At 55.9% G+C, this 22,689-nt stretch overlaps 2 protein-coding genes across 3 annotated transcripts; both read left to right on the top strand.

Moving 5' to 3' along the window:
* Positions 1–633: 633 nt before the first annotated feature.
* On the top strand, positions 634–2,702 carry C1QC (complement C1q C chain). 2 transcript variants are annotated; one of them, XM_068414971.1, is made up of 3 exons: positions 634–699; positions 1,365–1,554; positions 1,786–2,702. In XM_068414971.1, the coding sequence occupies exons 2-3, from the start codon at positions 1,374–1,376 to the stop codon at positions 2,340–2,342; spliced, it is 738 nt and encodes a 245-aa protein (XP_068271072.1). In that variant the 5' UTR covers positions 634–699; positions 1,365–1,373; the 3' UTR covers positions 2,343–2,702. The 2 variants fall into 2 exon arrangements, with proteins under 2 accessions (XP_068271072.1, XP_068271070.1); XM_068414969.1 differs by lacking the exon at positions 634–699 and having other exon boundaries at positions 1,356–1,554.
* Positions 2,703–3,868: 1,166 nt separating this feature from the next.
* On the top strand, positions 3,869–7,106 carry C1QB (complement C1q B chain). Its single transcript, XM_068415014.1, has 3 exons — positions 3,869–3,947; positions 5,189–5,348; positions 6,455–7,106. The coding sequence occupies exons 2-3, from the start codon at positions 5,189–5,191 to the stop codon at positions 7,042–7,044; spliced, it is 750 nt and encodes a 249-aa protein (XP_068271115.1). The 5' UTR covers positions 3,869–3,947; the 3' UTR covers positions 7,045–7,106.
* Positions 7,107–22,689: the final 15,583 nt, after the last annotated feature.

Here is a 22,689-nt window from a genome sequence, read left to right as displayed (position 1 = left end):
TCCTGGGACTGCTGCTCGGAGGAGCTGCTCCACATATGCCGGGCAGTCAAATGACTCCATTCCTGGAGCAGTGAGGAGGAGGCCAGGCCACCTGTGAGGACCAACACCCCAACCGGAGATGGTGGGGCCCCAGTGCATTCAGCACTGAGTCAAGCTGGTGAAGCACAGGGCAGAGTGCAGAGAGGACAGCCATCCTGCAGGTCAGAAACCCTCAGAGAGAAACGTCCTTCAGTCCCATTGCCTAGGGTGCAGCATCTCCCTTCAGAGCCAGGCACAGACGACTCTGCCTCCACAAAGCTGGTGTGAGGGTCTGGTCCCCATCTGCTTGCTGCCCTTCTGCTCAGAAATGAGTTAAGGGTGGGGGAATGGCAGGTGATTTGTGGAGTGATAGTCCCCATGGTGGATGGAGGGTTTGTGACACATCTCTTGCCAGTGGCTTGTCCCACTTCTGTGCTTCCAGCACCTGCTGCTGTAGTGGAAAGTGCTTGCTCAGAGGAAACAGACAGGCAGGAGGATGTGAAACTCGGCTGGGGGCCAGTTGAGGTTCTGGGTCCCCAAGGGCCCTTTCCTATCTCTGCGACTTCCTCTGGGAGGGTGTCACGAAAAGTCGCCCACGCTGTGCTGTGTCGGCAGGCAGTGCCCGCAGCAGCCCGAGGGCTCAGCAGCGCAGGACCCTGTGCCCTGCTCACCCCACCAGAGGTAAGAGGTGCTGCAGGGTCCATTTCTTTGGGGTGGGCTGCATGGGGACTGGGGGTCCAGCAGCATGGCACAGTGCTGGGCTGTGTGAGAGGAGGAGGAGAAGGAGATGGGAGCACTACCAGGCTGCACACATTTCATGGGGTGGGATGCACGCTTGTCCTTGCTGGGAGAAGACCCAGTCCTCTGGGCCAGGCAGAGAGATCCCCAGCTGGTGGGGGGCTTGATCCTGATGGGCTGATCTGGGAAAGTTAGGCTGCTGCTGGAGAAGGGGTGAGACCTACTGGGTCCAGGGAGCTCCAGTTTCAGTGCAACGGTCTGCAGTGGCGTACACGTCTGCAGGGGGCTTGGGACACTGGACTGGGAGAGCTTTGGGCTGGCCATGGGTACTGCAAGATCTCATGGCTCCATCCAGACTGAAAGACCAACCCCTCCTTGTGTCTTCAGGGACTGTCCTGGTGTTGGTGATGAGCAGTGTCCGTCTCCACATATCCACCTCCCCACCATCTGGCAATTGGTATGGGGGGAACCCTGAGGGCACAGCTATCGCAGCCAGGTCTCCTGGTGCAGTCAGCCTCACAGCACAGTACCTTCTTTGCCCCATGGCCTGGAAGCCACCCTGTTGTGGCCCCTCACCCCATCACTTTCTTTCACTTTCCATGTTCCAGAGCACCAAAATGGGGCAGAGCTTCTGGGAGCAGCTCCGTCTGGCCCTCACCCTCCTGCTCCTGAATCTGGGGTCTGCTGTGACCGGAGACGCCCCTCACAGCTGCTATGGGGCTCCAGGCCTGCCAGGCATGCCAGGTGTGCCTGGCAAGGATGGCCGGGATGGGCTGAAGGGAGCCAAAGGCGAGCCAGGTAAGTGAGCAAGGAGGGGAACCACACAGGCTGATGAAGGGGGGGCACTGAGTCCTCCGTGGCCTGTCTGCCTTGGTTTGCAGGCCATGGAGAGCATCCTCTGTGGACAGGGCAGGAGGAGAGGAGGCTGGAGAGAGGCAACAACCCTCTCCTGCCCGAGGGAAGGGGCTGGAGGAGCCTCTCCCCACACCCTGCTATTGACGCTGACTTTCACTCCCCACTACCCCACAGGCATCCCAGCCACTCTTTCAACCCGAGGGCCCAAGGGCGTGAAAGGGGAACCAGGCAGCCCTGGCTTGCCAGGCAAGACTGGCCCCACAGGTCCCTCTGGTCCCCCTGGAGACCCTGGGATGATGGGCGTCCCCGGAGAGCCAGGTATGCCAGGCAGCTACAAGCAGAAGCATCAGTCAGCATTTTCAGTGACGAGGCAGATGGGTGAGCACCCCTTGAAGAACGTCCCTGTGGTGTTTAATCATGTCATCACCAACACCAACCATGACTACAATACCACCACGGGCAAGTTCACCTGCAAGCTCCCCGGCCTCTACTACTTTGTCTTCCACACCTCGCAGACAGCCAACCTCTGTGTCATCCTGTACAAGAATGGGAGCAAGATGGCCAGCTTCTGTGACCACAAGACCAACACTATGCAGGTCAGCTCTGGTGGGATCCTCCTCCACCTGGGTGCTGGGAACCAGGTTTGGCTGGAGGTGAATGACTACAATGGCATGGTGGGCATCGGCAACTCCGACAGCATCTTCTCTGGGTTCCTGCTCTTCCCGGACTAGAGGACCACTAGACCCCACCCCACCACGCCGACCTCTTCGCCCTGCCCTGCATACACTGATGCTCACTGCCAGGCTGTTGCTGATGCTCCAGGTTTCTCTGTTGGGTGGGAAGCCCCAGTGAGGGGATCAGCCCCAGCCTCCAGCCACAACCCCCTGGCCTGGGGACTGAGCACAGGCAGCTGCTGAACAGGGTCAACAGGCACGTCTGGATGCATCTGCACCCAGAGTGATGGTGCCAAGCCCCCGGTGTCTTGCTGGCACTTCCATGTGTGTCCACGCTGATAACCCCACGTTACCTTCTGCTGCCCTGTTGCACCAGGGACAGCCAGGTGTCTTGGAGCAGGCTTGCAGCAGCACCTTTGCCATGACCCAGCTGTGGAAAATGTGAATAAAGCCTTCCCCAGTGTGCCTGGCTCGGTGTGGTTTCTCCTCCATGACTTGCCTTTCTGCAGGTGGAGCCCGTGTATGGCCATATGGATGTGGTGTGCATGTGTGCATGTGTGCATGTGTGCATGTGTGCACGACATCTGGATGTCTGTGTGGCATCAGAACATCCCCAAGCCCTCGCTGGCTTGGCTGTGCTCAGCATCAGTGAGCATCACACACCATTCACAACCCGGCTTTGCTCAGTGAGGTAGGGCCCCCAGCTGCACTGACTGCAGGAAGGGGATGGTTCCTGTGCCCATGCACGCAGCTCCCACCTAAGGGGGGACCAAGACTCCTCCAAGCAGGGACCCTGATACTCCCCTTCCCCTCCAAGTGGATGCAATTCAGTTGCAGAGGGCCAGAGACCACCCAGCATACCTTATAGCCATGCCTCCAGTGGGACCCTGAGGATGTCCCAGACTCACCAAGGACACGGCAGGGGAAGCACTGGCTTCCCAAAGCCAGATCGAAGGTGCTCATGGCTGTGGAGCCTACAGAGCCCACCAAAAACCCAACTGAGATTCCTCCTGGTGGGACACATTGTATAGGCGGTCATCTCCCCTGAACATCCTGTGCTTCATCTCCACAAGGCATCAGCAGGAAGCAGGACTAAAAATGCTTTTACTGCAGGGTGAAATCACTTCCCATCCGCAACATTTAGGAGAGCCTGGGGACAGATTCAAGGATGCTGAGACCCTGTAGTACCTCTGTAGTACCTCTGGGCCTGCTGGTACCTCCCAGCAGAGCTGGGTGTATGTGGAGAAGCCTGAGGGACGCTAGCTAAGTGCATGCACATTTCTGCAGTCCTGAGGGGTTACCCCAAACTTGTCTGATGCTCACGGCAGCATTCCCTGTAGCAAGCAAACGCGAGCAGGACGCAGGGACACTGCAGGGCAGAGCGGACATCCCTCTGCTCCCCGGGGCCAGAGCTGCACGCCTGAGGGGCCCCAGGGTGCTGTGTGGGGACAGCATGTTCTGCTGAGCTGACAGACAAGCATTCGTGGTGGATGTGAAAGTGCCACTGAAGAAAGGGTAGGAGCTAAAGATAAAAAAGGGTTGTGGCCCGGATCCTTTCACAACACCCTTGCAGCAAACTTCTGCTTCTCCTCAAGGTCATTTCCAAGCAGGACGCTGGTGTGTCCCACTCCTTCTCCCCATCCGTGCAACAAGAATCTCAAGGTAAGAGCAAGACGTCGGCAACCTCCCTGCAGGTAGGAGCACGTGGGGAACCTGGCAGCACCAGGGTGACAGTCACCCCCTGCATCACTGGCACTTTGCTGCAGCTTGGTGAAGATGAGAAAGGGGACTGCTGGGCTGGGGGTGGTGGAGATCCCTGATTAGACCCCGACCCCTCCTGCTCCACCTGGGGGCAGGGGCAGATGGAAAAGGGAGATGGCAAAGGCCCAGAGGGGTGATCAGGGACTGAGCATCAGTCTGAAAAGAGCCCTGGGGGTGCTATCCTGCCCTGAGATGCTCTTGTCTGTCTGGACCTGGACTGGGAGCCTGCGGAGAGGTCCTTGTATCTGCCTTAACTGAACTGGAGTTGCTGTGGCTGAGGATCCAACTCACCAACCTCTTTTCCTGCTGACACCAGAGTTTCAGTGCTGGGAAGGTCCACCTGAGGCCAGAGAGTGCGGCTGGGGTGATGTGATGTCCAGATACAGCCCCCAAATGCCTGGTGCTTACCACACATGTACCTGCACCAGGAGCTGGGGGAAGGAGCTGAGCTGTGGGCTGCAGGGAGGGCAGAAGGAAGGTGGAACCCCTGGGACTGGAAGCCCAGATGACTGTCCCAGTAACGTCGGTTAGATACAGAAATGCTCCTGGGCTGAAGCAGGCATGTGGCAGGACACAACGGGAACCCGCAGGGGTTAGGAGGGCAGGTTTGGGGATTTCATTGCCATCTGCAAGGACTGAAGCTGGCCCTCAGATACGCTGGTGGAAAGCAAGAGCTTTCCCTTTGCAGATGATGAAACTGCTCTGGCCTGGGGAAGGATTTTACCCTGCAGGTGTGGTCCTAAGATGGGTTGAAGAGTTTCCTCTCTGAGGGAGCAGTGAGGACTCAGAGCAGTAGGGACCTGCAGCACATGCCCCTGGCAGCAACACAGCCAGGCTGGACATCAGACCTCTGGGACAGGTTAACCTGTCCCCAGATACTCATGTGGCTGAAGCTCTGGGCACTTGTAAACCGGTAATTTACGAGTGAGAAGAGACTGACAAGCCCTCCCATGCCCAAAGGGCTTGGTCCCTCCAAGGCCATCAGGAGAGGGGATTTGGCTCTGCAGCAGGATGTTTTCCCTCCCTGATGGTATTATCCAGATGTGCTTCTAGTCATTGCCCTCCAGAGCAGCACAGGGTGCCTTCCTCATCCCTCCCACTGCCCAAGGCAAGCCCCTCGACATCCTTCTGTGCTCCAGCAGATGCAGACCGTGTGGGCGATGCTGATCTGCCTGGCTGGAGGGCAGCTTGCAAGTGCCACACTCTGCAAGACCTATGGCACCATCCCAGGCATCCCAGGGTCACCAGGACAGCCTGGCAGCAACGGCAGAGACGGGAAGAACGGCCTAAAGGGAGAGCAAGGTAAGGAGGGGGCTGCAGGTGGGGGAAACATCGTCTTGTGAATACCAAAAGCAGGAAAATCATAGAATCATAGAATAGTTGGGGTTGGAAGGGACCTTTAAAGGTCATCTAGTCCAACCCCCCTGCAAAGAGCAGGGACATCTTCAACTAGATCAGGTTGCTTCAAGCCCCATCCAACCTGACCTTGAATGTTTCCAAGGATGGGACATCTACCACCTCTCTGGGCAACCTGCGCCAGTGTTTCACCACCCTCATTGTAAAAATTTCTTCCTTATATCTCATCTAAATCTACCCTCTATTAGTTTAAACCCTCTTGTCCTATCACAATAGGCCCTGCTAAAAAGTTTGTCCCAATCTTTCTTATAAGCCCCCTTCAGGTGCTGGAAGGCTGCTAGAAGGTCTCCCCGGAGCCTTCTCTTCTCCAGGCTGAACAGCCCCAACTCTCTCAGCCTGTCTCCAGAGCAGAGGGGCTCCAGCCCTCTGAGCATCTTTGTGGCCTCCTCTGGACTCGCTCCAACAGCTCCGTGTCCTTCTTATGTTGGGGCCCCAGAGCTGGACGCAGCACTGCAGGGGGGTCTCACGAGAGTGGAGCAGAGGGGCAGAATCCCCTCCCTCGACCTGCTGGACACACTGCTTGTGGTGCAGCCCAGGATACGGTTGGCCTTCTGGGCTGCGAGCACACAGTGCCGGCTCCTGTGCAGCTTTTCATCCACCAGTACCCTCAAGTCCTTCTTGGCAGGGCTGCTCTCGATCCCTTCATTCCCCAGCCTGTATTGATACCGGCGGCTGTCCCAATCCACGTGCAGGACCAGGCAGTGCCAGGTGCATGGCTCTGTGAAAGCAATCCATTGTCCACCAGTCCATTTGGGGTGTTATTAGGTGGGGGTGATGCTCAGGGACAGAAGGGATTGGACAGACCGAAGCACCCCGAAAAACCTGGGGAGGGAGGGTGCACAAGAGTAAGGGGTGTCACGCCTGCTGGATGGGCAGAGGTCTCTGCTGACCTGCACCCCAGCATAGGCACCGCCGGTTTCCTCCCCAGTGACCCCTCTGCAGACCCATGGAGCTTGGGTGTGACCACAATGACTCTTCCTCCTGGTTTCTAGGTCCCCCTGGCCAGGTGGAGCATGAAGGCGACATGGGGGAAAAGGGAGACCCAGGAGAGCCAGGGCACCCAGGGAAGATCGGCCCCAGGGGCCCCCCGGGTTCAAAGGGATTACCAGGGCCCATGGGACCCCCCGGCCCTCAGGGGGACTCGGGTGACTACAAGGCCACCCTCAAGTCCGCCTTCTCTGCTGCCAGGACCGTCAGCTCCTACCCACGCCGGGACCAGCCTATCCGCTTTGACCGCATCATCACCAACCAGAAGGGCCACTACGAGAACAGGTACGGCCGCTTCATCTGCCAGGTCCCGGGCATCTACTACTTCACCTACCACGTCACCTCCAGGGGCAACCTGTGCCTCAACGTGAAAAAGGGCCGGGGTGGCAGCAGGGGCGAGAAGGTGGTGACCTTCTGCGACTATGTGCACAGCAGCTACCAGGTGACCACAGGTGGTGTGGTCCTCAAGATGGCAGCGAACGAATCCGTCTGGCTGGAGCCAACGGAGAAGAACTCCCTGGTGGGGATCGAAGGGTCTGACAGCATCTTCTCCGGCTTCCTCATCTTCCCCGAGGCTCTGCAGCCCTTCCCCTGATGCTGGCTGGCTCCTGAAGGGCTGAGGACTCCCCTGGAAATGACTCTTCACTCCCGATTTGGTGCCCTACGCGCATTGCTGCCAGTCTTGCACATTAAATAACAGCTCCTTGCGCTGCTGGTTCCTTCCTGCCTAGGATTTCCCTCCTTCCACCCCAAATAATGCTCAGACACCCGGGGCATTGCCGCATGCACCCCTGGTGCAGCCTAGGCTCGTTAGCATCTCATTACTGCTGAGCAGAGTCAGACAATTAATGCAGTTCCTGCTGCAGACCATGCTGAGTATCTCCTTCCAGAGCCACCAGAGTAAGTCCCAGCTCACAGTGAGTAAAACATGGAGAGGAAGCCTGGACTCTAGCAGGGGGCAGGACACATGACATAGTGGGAAAAATGGGACCACTGGGTACTGGTGGTAAATGGGGAGATGCTGGAGATGGTGCTGTACTGGAGAGTCCTGGGGACACCAATGTCTCTTAGACTTTTTTTTGGGGTGATGGTGACAATAATATTCACAGAAGCTTGTCAGAGCTCATGACAAGATGAGCCAGGTGTAAGTGGGGAAGTCAGAGCTTGATGCCATGACAGAAGAGGTGCTGGGCACATGGCTATCCCCTGGCGCAGCTGGGCAGGGTCCAGAACAGCCCCATAACCCCAGGAGAGGACCGACACATGCAAGTCCTATAGCACAGCCAAGCCCTCCCAGAGATGTCTTTATTAATAGTAGAGCTGATGGACCCAAGGATCTGCAGATGAATAAGAGCTGAGGACCCCAAGGATCTCCCTGTCCCTGGGGCAGGTGACAATCCAGCATTGTACCTGGGTGGGCGGGTTGCCTGCAGCCCCCAGCTGTGACAGCTGCAGGGTGTGAAGCCCATTGGGGTGTACACGGGGAGCTCAGGACATAGAACAGGAGAATTTTTGTGAAGGTCTGGGATTTGAAAGGGGCTGGATGAAGGGGATGATGATAAAGGGTCTTGGGGGGGGCGGGGATATGGACTGGCTTTTATGGAGCATTGCCACTGAGTTCTCGGGGTCTGCTTGTGGTCCAGGGCACCACTGCTCTGGGCTGCGCTTGCCTCCCAGCCCCAGGGCAGGACAGTGACCGGCACTTGAAGGCTCCGGTTTCTGTCCGGGGTGATTTGCCGGCAGGTGGCACTGGAGACTGGACCAGTCCCCACTTCACCAGCGGGAGCACCCTTGTTCCTCAGGCTGGGAGGGCAAAGCTTGCAGGGACCGGGCAGAAGGGTGAGGCTCAGCTCTGCCTTGCCTGTAAAGTCTGGGAGGAGGCACCGGGCAGGATTAGTGCTGACTCTTGTGGCCCCAGGTTAATCCCTCGTCCTCACCACCTTGTCCTTCCCCCAGCAACGTCTGTGGCTTCTGTCCCCAGGGGTGCAGCCACCCCACGTCCCCAGACCTCTACCTCCTATCAGAACGTCAGGGCAGAGATGTTTGGTGTTGCATCCCAAAGCTCTCCCCGTGCAGGAACACTGGGCTGCTTCCAAAATGCAGCTCCAACACTCATGCCATTTTGCAGATGGAGACGGAGCATCCCAAATAAAATCGGGTCAGCAGGACAGGTGGAGGAAAAGAGCAGGTATTTGAGCTCCAAAACAACGTCTGGGCAGCATACACCAGCTAAGCCTCCTGAACCCTCAGCAGGTAGGCAGGAGATACCAAATCAAGGAGCAGTCGATACACCAGAGGACAGGGCTGCCATTCAAAGAGACAGGCTGCATTCAAAGACAGGCTGGAGAAATGAGCTGGCAGGAACCTACTGACATTTAATGGAGACAAATGCAAAGTCCTTCCTCTGGCATGGGATAACCCCACGCCATAGGACAGGTGGGGGCAGGAGGCAGCTTCGCAGGAAGGGGTCTGGGATGCTGGTGGGCAGCAAGTTGAAGCTTTCTGCTTTTCTGAATAATTGATATAATAATTTTGGACTTTTGAAAAGGTCTTTGTCAGGACCTCTCTGGAGTGGAGCTGGTTTTATCTTCAAAAGTAATATCTGACCTAACACCAGGACAAGCCAAAGGGTTTCTATGGCCGTGGCTGTACCTGGAGGGAGTCAGAGGGCAGTGCAGGTACCGACTGTCTCTAAAGCTCAGCTCACTGTGCTTACACAGCCTGAAAACAGAGGTGCACAGGGCATTGCTTCCTCATGTGGGTCTCAGCCAGGACCTGGCAATGCCACCTCAGGCATTAGCTGGGATGGAGCTGTTTGCTCCCCTGAAGCTGCCACAGCACGGGCCATAGAGCAGCACACCCCTCAGGTACCCAAAATGGGTAAGAAAAGGGGGCCAGAGGGCCACGAGCAGCTCGGGCAGGTGGTGGTCCATGCAACATCATGTTCAGATCTTCCAGAGACACTCGGTGTGGGCAGTGTGTTTGTGACCTTGCAGGAAGCCCTAAAGCCCCAGGCCTCCACCCCAGGGCAGCTGGAGAGGACCCCCTCCTCTCGTGCTGTTACAGCACTCACTGAGGCCAGAGCCGAAATGCAGGTGCCCCCTCCCACGGGACCACCCACAGCAGGACCCTGGATCACCAACAATTCCTCTGCAAGATCCTCAGTGTCGCTCAGGGCCACAGCAAGAAGGATTAAAACCAATCTGGGAAGCTAGGAGCTGCACTGCCAGTCACACATTGCCTGCTTGATGGCACCCAGGCAGGGCAGGACTGCCACAGCCCTGCTCTCAAACCGCCCCCACCCTGCACTGTGGCACGTAATTAATTATCCCACGCAAAACAAAGCAACCTTGGAACAACACAACCGTTAGTTGGAGAGAAACCTGTTGCAGGGTCAGGTGCAGCCTGGTGGTGAGGATGCCGGACAGGGGAAGCTCCACATTCACCATCTCTCAGGGAAAGGACCGATTTGCATGTTTAGTTAATCCTTTATGTCTTACCTATGAGCACCTGTCACCCACCAAATTTTAACCTGGCCACATCTGCACCCACTGAATAGATGTGCAGGATTTGTTCTCACCTGGGACCTGACAGAGCCATCCCAGTGCTCTGTGCACCCTTGCTCTGCCCTGCGTGCGCTCTCCTTGTGCTCGCTCACACCACTCTGTGCACGCTCACACTGTGCACACTGACCCTGCTCTGTGCACCCTTGCACTGTGTGTATGTGCACGCTCACCTTCCTTTGTGCACCTACTCGCTGCTCTGTGCACGCTCACAGGGTGCACGCTCAGCCCACTCTGTGCACATTCTCACTGCTCTGAGCACACTCAGCCCGCACACTCACCCCGCTCTCTGCGTGTTCTCTGCAGATCTGCCCTGACCCGCGTGTCCTGCTCCTTTTCTCTCCCTTTTGATTTTTCTTTTTATTTTAATGGCATCACAAGTGAAACTGGAGCAGCAGCACTTCCTCATGGTCAACCCAGGGCTAAGCTGTAGAGCTTCACCAGGTGGTGCTGTGAACCTCGTCTGTGGAGTCAGGCCTCCACCAAGGTCTGGGATGTGCCCAGACAGAGGCCACCAGATGCTCAGCAGATGCTGTGGTACAAGTTGAGGCAGGTGGTGTTTCGAGGTGACTTCAGAGCAGGAGTTTTAGGGTTGTAAGTGTTTTGCCAAGCAGCAGCTAAGGCGTGCTCTGGTCTCTCACTGCTGGAGGTCACACAGACTCGGTGAGCTGAGCAGGACAGAGAGCTATCGTGGAGCACAGACGTGTCACCCTGCCCCATGAAGGTGTCCAGTGACATCCAAAAGCAGCAGGTGGGAAGGTCACTTTCTGGGGACTCCCTGCAACCAGGCACTGGTTTGGTCCAAAGCTCGATTGGAGCAAATTCACTGGTGTGCAAAGACACTGGTAGAGAGCTGACAGGATTTTAGAATAAAATCTTATTTCAAGGCACGTGGCAACACAGATCAGCAAGAATATCACATGGAGGTTTCCCCTGCACTGTCTTGCTGGGGTTTGGTGGATTTTCTCTATGTCAAAGCTGCAGTCCAGGCGTAAGCAGGACTCTGGCAGGATCTGAGGCAGTGGAGCACACTAAGTGCCTATCAATATTCATGGAAAGTAAAGCTGAACTGGAGAGATCAAAACACGGTCACGCTGTTTGTCAGTAAGATTGAGCCAGGGACACTGATCCCATGGTCTGGTCTAACATCACTAGCAAACACTGTGGCACTTTCAAAGGTGTTGATCTATTTGTGCTGAGCCTGGTCAGTCCCCAGTACCTGCCACCCAAGGAAGAGACCTTCCTAAACCATCCTTGACTGGACTCGGTCCTTGCTGGCAACACCATACAGCCACAGACACACTGCCCGGCAGGTCTTCTGGAGGTCACATAGTGCAGCCTCCCATGCAAGCCCTGCCTGACAGCTGTCCTCCCACGTAGCTCATGGTGTTGCTCCTAGATGCAGGGATGCTTTTCCCCAGCCAGCAGCTCCCTCTTGAACAGCCCACAAGTGTTTCCTTCCCGTCAGCCTCCCAGCACAAAGGCACAGTCGCTGCTGCCAAGCTGGCGGTTGCTCTCCACCTTTTCCTCTGCCCTTGGACAGGGCTGTGTGGTGAGACAGTGCATTTTTTCGGTGTTCTTCCTTCCCTCCCCTTCCCCAAACAGTAATATCAAGCAGGAGGCATATGGGAAACCCTGCATGGGTTCAGTGCCATGATGCTGGTGTGCTCTGGGCAGAGGCGTTATGGGGGCAGTGCACCGGACTGTGCCTCCTGTGAGGGTTGCAGACACCAATGGAACACAGCAGGACCAGCTCAGGTTAGGTGAAGACTGAGGCCCCACACGGTTCCTTCATGGTCAGCAGGGCAGCAGCTCCCCGCATGGATGCCCTGGGTGCACTGGCTCCACTGGAGGATGGGACTGGTTGCAACCTCAGTGGAGTTTGATACAGCAGGAACCAGTGTGAGATGGGGAAGGGAGTTCAGACAACACCTCCTATCCCAAATCTAACCTCAGGGCTTCAGATAAGTTTGTTTCTCCCATCCTCACTCAGGCTTGGGTTTGAATTTGAACGGGAATGAGGAATTGCTTATTTTGCCTGGAGCAGCGCAGACTGGCTTGTCTCCCATTTTGAGCTGCACAGGGAATTCCTGCTTTTCCTGGGCCCTCTGCAAGGACTGGGAGCTGCAGAGGCTCTGCTCTGGGCTGGCCACCAAGGGGTTAAGTCCCAGCCCTTTTTTTTTTTTGCTCTGCCTCCTTATGAGGAACAGCCTTCGCGGGGCTGCAGAAAGGCTCTTTCTTTCCCCAGCAGATCTCTGGGAATGAAAAGTCTGTGTTCCAGATATTAAATTACTCATAAAATAGTTGGCCTGTCCCCGAGGCGGCTCCGCAACCCTCCCAGCCCCCGCCGCCCGCTCTGACGGGCTGCTGATGTGCATCTGCATGTCACCTCCCGCTACAAGGTCAATCTCTCCAATTTAAAGCAGCAACGTTGGAAAGCAAACCAGATTTCAGCCGAAATTAGCTTCAAATGGAGCATTCAGGGGACGGGAATGGGAAGGGAGGGCAGGAGGGGAAAGACCAGCAGAGCCGGGTTGTGGGGTGAGTGCGATCCTGCGGCTGCAGCACCCCACGGCACAGCACCCCACGCAACCCTGGGGCTGGACCGAGGAGGCGGGGATGCAGCCAGGGATGCTCAGGCATCCCTAACTCTTCGGCGTGGGGTGCATGCGGGCAGTGGGGGGGTGGGAGGGGCTCAGTCCCTCACCCCTTTGCAGCTTTTGCAGCCACGGCCCTGGGTGTCAGAGAGCCGCTTTGCCCCCGTGGGAGGCTGCTTGGACCAGCGCGGCCATGGGTGACCTACAATCCGTCGCGGGTGTGAGGCAGGGTGGCGGGACCAAGGTTTCCATGGGGACGTGAGGGGATGGGAAGCCTGGCCCGTGTTCAGCTCCAGGCACGGCTCTCCTCAACGTCGGGTTCGGCTCCTTCCGCTCCGCTTCCCGCTGCCTCCCGCCCTCCTGCCTGCAGCCGAGCATCTCCCCCGGCCTCCACCCATGCTGGAGCAGCAGCAGAAGGGGATGAAGGAGAGCCTGGTGAGAGCATGGCTTCGTCCTGCCTGTCCCAGTGTGTGTCCTTAATCCCTTGGAGGGTGCATCTCAACGAGGTCGGGTTTGGCCCCCCACCCCGTGCATACAGACTCCCCTGTGGTCCCAGAGTGGTGAGACTGGGTGCCGTGCTGAGGATCCTCTCTGTCGTGATGTGGGACCGGGCTGTTGGCGAAACCCCGAAACCAGCGCTGGAGACATGACAACACGGGTCTGGGAGAGCCCGAGAGCCCCACGTAGCCCTGCTCTCCTCTCCAGAGGTTTTCCGTGTTTTGGAAGAAAAAGGAAAGGCAGACTGTTTTTTTTCCTCCACTGCTGGCTCCTGGGGGTGACTGGGGACAAATCAGTGACACCCCTGAATGCCTCAGTTTCCCCACAGGGAGGAACAGACCCTGCTATGTTACATGCCCTGTCCTACCATCCTCACTGGAGAGGTATGTGGGTTTCAGCCCTCGTTTTGCAGTACACACCGGGAAGGTGAGCCATGATCTCAGCCTGTGTGAGGCTGTGAGACAAGCCCCAAGCCTCATCCTTGTCACACATGTAGCCGTGTGCCTCACATGACACGAGTCAGAGGCTCACGTGCATTAATACACAGGGCACGTTGCAGGCGTACGCACCAAATACAAACCACACAAACGCCGTGCAAAGCACAACACACTTCCAGCACGCAGCGCGAGAGCAATGCACGAGCAGGCTGGGCAGTCAGCACCGCGGTGGAAGAGTCCAGGGTTGCTCTCAACAGCCTCCCACTGCCCTAAATCTTGCATTTACGTGCGGGGGGGGAAAAAATCGAGTAAGAGAGCTAGAAGCCCACAGCGCAGCGAGATGCTGCCATGTGCAGCCTCGAGAGGGCTGCTACGCCGAAGAAGGGTCCCTGGGGAAATGCGTGCAGCGCGCATGGACACATACCTGAAATACCCATCTGGTTTTTGCACAGGGATTATCTGCAGTCCTGTCTGAGTCGGAAAGAGCAGGGGCTGGAGCCCGAGGGTGAGCGCTGGGGAAGCAGCCCCCAAGGGCTGAATGCCGCTGCCCAGTGCTGCCTTCTGTTCCCATTATGTGCCAGGAGAGCTTTTGTCTGGGGATGCTGGCATGTGCAGTCACCAAGGAGACGGGAACAGCGGCGGGTCATCAGCGGCACTTCCAGACAAGCCGTGAGGGAGCCGGACAGCCCCGCACATCCCCGAGTGAGCGAGCGGCTCCTGCCAGCAGTGCTGGGCTGGAGCTGCACACATGCCATGGACTGCACGGCCCAGTGTCCTCTGCTCTGCGAGGTGACCCTGTGTCATGGATCCATCCCTGCAGCCTGAGGATGCCCATGAGGGCTGGCGGAGAGTCAGACCCTGGGAACAAAGGCCAGTGTAGGGTCCTGCACCTAGGGAGGAATAACCCCATGCACCAGTACAGGTTGGGGGTTGACCTGCTGGGAAGAAGCTCTGCAGAGAAGGACCTGGGAGTTCTGGGGGACGAGAAGTTCACCGTGAGCCAACAGTGTGCCCTTGGGGCCAGGAAGGCCAATGGTGTCCTGGGGTGCATGAGGAAGAGTATGGCCAGCAGGTCGAGGGAGGTTCTCCTCCCCCTCTACACTGCCCTGGTGAGGCCACACCTGGAGTAACTGTGTGCAGTTCTGGGTCCCCCAGTTCAAGAAAGACAAGGAACTACTGGAAAGAGTCCAGCGGAGGGTACGGAGATGGTCAGAGGGCTGGAGCATATCTCTTATGGGGAGAGGCTGAGGGAGCTGGGGCTGTTCAGCTGGAGAAGACTGAGGGGGGATCTTATCAATGCTTACAAATACCTTAGGGGTGGGTGTCAAGGGGATGGGGCCAAACTCTTCTCAGTGGTGCCCAGCGACAGGACAAGGGGCAACGGGCACAAACTGAAACACGGGAAGTTCCATCTCAATATGAGGAAAAACTTCTTTACTTTGAGGGTGCCAGAGCCCTGGCACAGGCTGCCCAGGGAGGGTGGGGAGTCTCCTTCTCTGGAGATATTCAAAACCCGCCTGGACACGACCCTGTGCGATGTGCTCTGGGTGACCCTGCTTTGGCAGGAGGTTGGACTAGATGATCTCTAGAGGTCCCTTCCAACCCCAACCAGTCTGTGATTCTGTGAGCGTGAGGGATCTACACAGAGTTTTGGCTCCTGGAGACCGCCCAGCCAACAGTACCAAGCAGCAGCCTGCAGTGGAGCACGGTCCCTCGGGATGCAGGGGGAGAGCATGGGCCACTCTGGGTGCAGTGCTCCCTGCCTCCTCCCCACCCTGCGTGCTGGCTCTGCATGTAGAAGATCTCCCTGGAGAAAGGCATGGATCAGCTGGCCCTTCCCAGTCCCAGATGGTCTCCTGGAGCAGGTTGGGTGACCAAGAGTAAGTGGTCTTCTCTCTTTCTAACACTGTGTGGATCCACCACAACTGCTCCAACTCTGTCCCCATGCTCAGGATGAGTTCTGGCAGTTCTTTGGTCCTTTGGTCTCCACCTCCATCATGCTTGTCCCTCAGGCTTGCTGAAAAGCAAGTCCGAGGAGCTCAAGCTATAGGCCAAACAGTGTTTTACTAACAGCATTTCATGCTTTTTGTTTTGATTCAGAGGAGGACCTGTGTCCTCACTGAGCAGAGAAAAAAGGGAAAGAAAAGCTTTTTTTAAGAAAAAAATGTCAGGGGAGTTTGTGAAATAGTGCATCACCCTCTGCCTTCACAGCCTCAAAGTGCAGCCACTAACGATTGTCCCAAAAGGAATGGAGACAGATGCTTCTGTCATTTGCCAGGCTGGGACCTCAGGGGAGAATGCAGAGCATGAGTGAAAATGGAAAGGTGGGCTGGGGGTTATCCAGGAGGCTTGTCGTTCTCCTTCAAGCAGGCGCCCTCGTCATCCTACGGCTCCCATCAGGGTTTTGTGTGGTTCTGTCTCCATTTTCAGTCTTTTTTCTTGTTTTCTTTTTCCTCTAGTAAAATGCATTACAGGAACATTGTGTGTATCTGAATATTGTGCATTCATGACTCCAAGGACCTCTACCAGAGCATTCGAGCACCCTGAGCCCAGGCAGACAGAAGCATCACCCATTTATTATTAACACACTTTGGTTTCTGATTCTGGATTCAATGTACTTAATCTTTAAAGGCAGCTTGTACTGTTCTGGGTTTTGCTCATTTTTTCCCTCCCAGCATTAAAATGTGGGTGCTGTCAAATAACTACTATTTCCCCAAGTTGCATGTCTTATTGCGTATCCAAGTTTATTTTCTTGACTCTAGTTTTGCTGCAACATCACTTGTGTCTAGGAGTGCTCAGAGGGACTGAAGTAAATGTCACAGGAGACAAGCAATGCCCCTCCAGGTTTCCTCTTGCAATTTTCAGCCATGGAAGATCAACCTCCAGCCCAACGAGCCGGGTTCACCTGCATGTCTGGCTGCTTGCGGTGTGGCACAACTATTGGCACAACCTGTGAGCTTCAGCGGAGGTTACAGCTGCTCTGCCTCTGCGCAGGACCACCGAAGCACCCTCCTTCATCCTTACGTCTGGTCTCTTAGTCTCACTGTCAGTGTGGTCCTGAAGTCCTCATGCCCCGATGCATCTGCAGGCGCGTCCTTCCTGCATGCCCTGTTTGCCAAGTCGAGGTGATCTGCTGTGGGAGATGGGCGGTGCAAAAGAGGATTTAAGATGGCAGTCCCTGTGACAACATCCAGCAGCCATAGGCTGCTCATGATCCAGCAACGTGGATCCTCTGGTGTGTAGTAAGCAGTCAGAAGTTGCACTGAAACCCTGTAGTGGAAACGTTAATGATTAACCTCTTAAGCGTGTGCTCTCCAGAGCGGATTTTCCAGTGTCTAGTAAGGTATTGTAGCTCTTGCCAACACCTTAACATGGTTTGGTTAAACAGTGAGCAGCCCAGGCTGTTATTCAGTGTCTCAGCCATCTCGCCACCCCCCTGCCAGTACCATGCAAGCTCGGAGGCCACCTTAGCTGGAGCAAGTTGCCCTGCAAGCATCACAGAATCACAGAATCACAGAATCAACTTGTGTCTAGGAGTGCTCAGAGGGACTGAAGTAAATGTCACAGGAGACAAGCAATGCCCCTCCTGGTTTCCTCTTGCAATCAGCTTGGAAGAAACCTCTAGGATCATCCAGTCCAGCCTTTGACCTAACACCACTGTGTCAACTAGACCATGGCACTAAGTGCCACATCTAGCCTTTTCTTAAACACCTCCAGGGATGGTGACTCCATCACCTCCCTGGGTAGCCCATTCCAATGCCTAATAACCTTTTCTGTGATGAAATTTTTCCTGATGTCTAACCTGAACCTCCCCTGGTGCAGCTTGAGGCTATGCCCTCTAGTCCTGTTGCTAGTTGCTTGGGAGAAGAGGCCAACCACCACCTCACTACGACCTCCTTTCAGGTAGTTGTAGACAGTGATAAGGTCTCCCCTCAGCCTCCTTTTCTCCAGGCTACACAATCCCAGTTCCCTCAGCTTCTCCTCATAGGACATACCCTCCAGACCCTTCACCAGCTTTGTTGCCCTTCTCTGGGCTTGCTCCAGCACCTCTGGCTGCTGCAAATGTTGCGCTGCTTTGTGAGACACAGTGCATGCACTACACTCGACTGGAAATTTTCCCAAGCCTGACATATATGTCGTATAACTGCCTTTGAGCAGCTGGCAAGCAAACAAGGGGACGTGTTGGAGCACAGACCAGAGCGAGAAGGGCGGTAGGTGTGCTCGTGCATACTTCCGTTTCCAGCCCAGGCATAAGCTTTGGGGCCCTGTTGTATGCCCTGAAAACCCACGACAAGGCACAGGAGCAAGCGCACGTTTCAGGGTGGACTGTTTGACATCTCCGAGCTGCTCAGGCTATTGTGCAGCTCGTTTTTGCTTCCCTCTTAACCGAGGACTGTCTGCTGCAATACAAAGGGCAAAATGCCGCAGCAGGAGACGGTGGTGCTCAGGCCAGGAAAACCCAGCCGACATTTTCCTCCTTCCCTGGCTTTACCGCTAGATGTCATAGGAAAAGCAACATTGCCGGCCCTGTTCGGCTCTCCCGGATGGGATTTTCGGGGGCTAGCAGATCCTCCTCCCACGGCCAGACACGCAGCATCTTCCCAGCCGCCGCCTCGGTGGCCCTTGCAGGGCTTTGTCTGTCTGCAGAGCCCCTGGAAAAACCATCGCTGGGGATTCAGGGTTCAATAGACATTGAAATGCATCTGAAACCTTTTTTTCCCAGAGCCTGGCTAAGCCGCCCGCTCGGACCCTCCCAGGAGGGAGCCGCACACCACCCTTTCTCAAAGGGGCGACGCTGCCACGCCGGGACCCGCAGCACCTACAGCAATATGGTCGCCTCAAACAAGTCGGACAAACAAGGCCTTTATAGGCACTTTCTTTTCTTCTGGAGTGGAAGGGAGAGAAGCCGGGGGAGAACTCGGGGGCGTCCCGCCGCAGCGGAGCAGCACACAAAGGCTCGCAATGAAAGGGGCGCCAGCAAATCCTCTTAGGGGCTTCGCTGTGTGCACATTCATACCCCGGCCCCATCTGCCGGGGGGGGATCCCCGGGAGCGGCGGGGGGGAGAGGGGCTCTCCCTGCCCCGCGCCGCCAAAGCAAGCAAAGCGCATTCAGGGAGTGAGAAAGGGATGAAAGGGAAGAAAGGCCGTGCAACGCCGGTGCAGAGCCCGGTGGTAAATGCAGCTCTGCCGACGCTGCGGGGAGGGGGTCTCGCTTATGGGGGAGGAGGCAGCTTTGGCGGGGGCTGTGTGAGCGCTGGCCCCCCTTTGGACCCCAGGGATGAGATGAGGGGAGCATTCCTGGGGGGAGTAAGATGAGCAGGGTGAGAGCCTGGTGCCTCTGGGCATAAGTGATGCTGGTTCCCCTGGCACAGAGGAACACCCTCCATGGGTTTAGTGGTGCCTTGGCTGGTGGGAACTGGTGGGGACTGGTGGGACGCAGCGGGATGGAGGTGACTGTCCCCCTGGGAAGCCAACGTGCTCGTGATGCTGCTCGGTCCAGGTGAGCCGAGCCATGCTGGGGCATTGCAGCCCTGCTGCACAGCTCCCAGGGGATTATGGAGCCTCGTGGGGCTCTGGGCAGGCTCACGGGCATCCGGCATCACACAGCCTCAGAAGCCAGAGTAATGGCACATTTCATGTGAATGAGGTCAGAAGGATGGGATCCTATCTATCTGCCATCCTACCATCAGTGAGAGCAGCTGCCTGATGCTTCTTCGAAGCCAGCACTTGTCAGGACGAGAGGAACTGTGTGTGGGGCCCCAGCAGAAGGTGGACAGCAGCTTCCAGAGCCTGGAGCTGGGCATCCAGGCAGGGGAAGGAAATCCCCACGTCTGTCAAGGCAGCAGTTTAGTTCACTGGGGCTTTCAGCTCCCATGGAGACCCAGCATAGCTAACAGGACTTGTGTTTCTCTCCAAGCCAGGAGAAAGCCAGGGATACTTTTAGTCGGGTCTGAAGAAACCATCCGTCCCTTCCCAGAAGCAGAAAATGAAGGTGACTCAGTAAATGACACATGTTGATACCCACTTCTAGGTGCTGCAGGACAGAAAACATCCTGTCTCCCATGGGTTTGCACTCGTTAGACCTCTTCTTTTTCCTGCCTGTCCTGCAGCCTCAACTCTCTTTGCACTGTGTGTTGGTGAGAATGTGTCTACACTGAGTCAGTCTACACTACAGACTTGCCCTCTGCTTCCCCAGACTCAGGGCAGCCACTCTGCGGTACTCGGACATGGGTGAGCAGATGATGAAGGTTAGGCCAATGTGGATGCTTTTGGAAAGCAGAGCAGGGAACAAAGCCCAAGTAACCTAAGCCCAGCCTAAGTCTCCTGCCTCTCATGGGGAGGACTGATGTGCTTGTCTAGTGCTACAGTGACTTGCACATACTGCAGCAGTATGGAGAGAGCGGGGAAGACATGATGTTGTCTCTCGTATGGGCTGGGGGTTTAATTACTGCAACTAAAGCAGCTTGTGTCTCTTTCTATCCTGGCTCCAGTCCAGTCCAGGGAGTCTTCCTTCCTCTCTGGTGGCCTGGAGCCAGTGCTCCAGGAGCCCATCCAATTCTGATGTGATGTGGTTGGGTCATGCACTGGGAGAACTTCTCTTTCCTGCAGCTGGGTGGGAATGTCAGGGCAAGAGGACAAGATGCTGGAGAATCAAAGAGGATCAGGGTGCCCCAGGCTGTGTTAGGTCTCTTCGGGAGGCAGTGGAGCAGAGATTTGAGCAGAAGTGGGGCTGAGGTTGGGATGTGGCTGCTTTGGGCAGTCCCATCAGGGTCCCTGAGGCTTTCAAGCATGTGGTTGAGGAAAGTGTGCAGGGCTGAAGTCGTGGCAGCTACTTCCCACCTGGGAAGCTCCAAAGCCCTGTGATCAGAGGTGGATAGCAACGGGTATGTCCATTATCTGAAGGATGCTGTTCTCTACTGCATGAAGAGATGACTCATGAGCAGGTTGGGTAACTCCTGGTGCCAAGCTGGTGATGAAGGTCAGACAGTCTGTGCATGGGTCTCCAGGGTGAGACAGTGAGAGACACAAACAGTGACAGACTCAAGGAGATAAGGAAGATGAAGGATAAACAGCCTCTCTGTAGGGCACCACATGCCGCCCACACCAGCCTGATGAGTGACGCTGATGTGAAGGGCTGCACAATGCATAACCTGAGCTTGCAGTGTAATCTCTCAGACCCTGGGGATTACCTATGTGTCCACCCAGCTAGCCAGCTGGTTCAACGGCACAGCTTGGTCCATTCAAATTGTGGAAGGAAAGGTCTGTGAGAAGGACTCACAGGTAAGCTCAATTTAGCTGCTGAACATGACCATCAGATAACTTTGAGCTGTGGCTGCCCTGGATGCATTTGGAAGAGCCAGCTGGAGCAGTTCTCCCACAGGTGGGAGAACAAGTTGCGTTTGTCCCGCCTGGCTATTCCAACAATTGTGTGAGGTGCGTGGGAGGAAGGAGGGGTGCAAGAACATCGTTGGTGACTCTTTCTACTGAGGATCCAGCCTCAGTGCAATAGGACCAGTGAAGTGAAGTGAGTGAAGTTAGAGAGCAAAGCCCTCAGCTTGTGCAGGGTGCCTCCTCCCCACGCACCGAACATGACCTATGGAAGGTGCCCACCTATCTCTTTGCAGTCAACAACCCTGAGGGCTCCCCTATGCCACGACCCATCACAGGAGGAGGTGTCAGTCCTGATTTCCACTTCAGGGCTGTGGATGCTCTCTGAATGCATGACAACACCTCATATCTGAAGGGAGAGGTTAGACACCTCTGGGTACTCACCCCCCAGCTTGCTCTCCTGCCATTGCTCTCAGAGAAAGGAGCTGGCTTAGCCCTAGGCAGTTCCTCTTGCCCCAGCTAAATCTGCACTTTGCAAAGCTAAATAAGCCAGCAAAGGCTGTACATTCCCACCTAGAGTCCCAGACCTCCTTGCTCCCTACAGGTGGCCCAATAGCCCCTAAAGCTGAGAAACAGACAAACTGTTTCACTTCAGCTCAACTCACTTCACTTCCCATGCAATTCGTTCCTCCTGCAGAGTCTGTCTGCTGGCGGTGGAAGAGTGCTTCCCCAATCGTACAGCAAAGCATCTCCTCTCCAAGAGCTGGCTTCACTATGTTTCTCCTCCTGCTATGCACACACCCTGTTCTTCTCTTTCCCATGGAGAGCTGTACAGACGGGTGTGCTATGACCGATGCGTTCAACCATAACAAGGGCATTAAGAGCTGCAGACAGAGAAAGGAAGTGTTTTCTCTTTTCCAGCTCTCAGCAAAGATGAGAGAGACCTAGCAGATAAATGTCCATTGAACCAGGGGTCCTGGGGGATGAGCAGGGAGGCGGTGACTCCACCACCTCTGCTGCCCTCTGACTCTTTTGCATGCCCATCGCTCTGCTGAAGCTCAGGCAGCTCACGTGAGTGAAGAACCATGCTGACGGACTGAGAACTGAGCTCTGGATATCATGCAGCTGCTGTTCGAGTACCAGCAAGTGGCTTTAAAGCCCTCCATGCTCACACACCACAGCACCCATCTCTGATGTAAATGAACTCTTGAGCTGCACTAATGCCCTTAACAGTCAGACTGAGAGTTCATGAGAGTTCAAGGCAGGTCAGCATTGACCACCCCACAACTCTCCACTCCTCCTGCCCCACTGCTGCCATCCAGCCCCTGGGCTTCCCTCTGTACTTGCAACCACTCCTTCTGATCTCCTGGACAGTACAGGAGAGACTTTCTCCATCCCACCTTCTGTGCCTGCACTTGCCTTAAGTTCAAGAACATTTACACATTAACATCTCCACATCACCCTGACATGCTGGTCTGCATGGTGCCTAGCATCTCTTGGGGAGGAGCTCTCTTTTGAGGACCAGAGTTGCTGGAAGTCACTGAACACGAGGCAGAATTTATGTTTTCTCAAGACTTAGGCTCGAAATGAGGAAGCCAGCTCCACAGGAAGGAGCTGCACCATCCTGGGGGCTTACAAATGCCAACAGTTGTGACCACTGCCCAGGGCCAGGGTCATGTGAAGGTGCTGATTGTCTGCTGGACCAGATCAACAAGTGCTGATGAGGGAGGGAATGATGAAACATGTGGATGTGGCCCTACCTCACTGTATCTGTCTGAGCATTTCTGCCTCCAGCAATCTACCACCCTTGTCCCCT

The sequence above is a fragment of the Nyctibius grandis genome, chromosome 17, assembly GCF_013368605.1.
Source record: "Nyctibius grandis isolate bNycGra1 chromosome 17, bNycGra1.pri, whole genome shotgun sequence".
NCBI lineage: Eukaryota > Metazoa > Chordata > Aves > Nyctibiiformes > Nyctibiidae > Nyctibius > Nyctibius grandis.
Note: the sequence above shows the minus strand (reverse complement) of the source record. Positions and strands in the feature narration are given on the sequence as shown.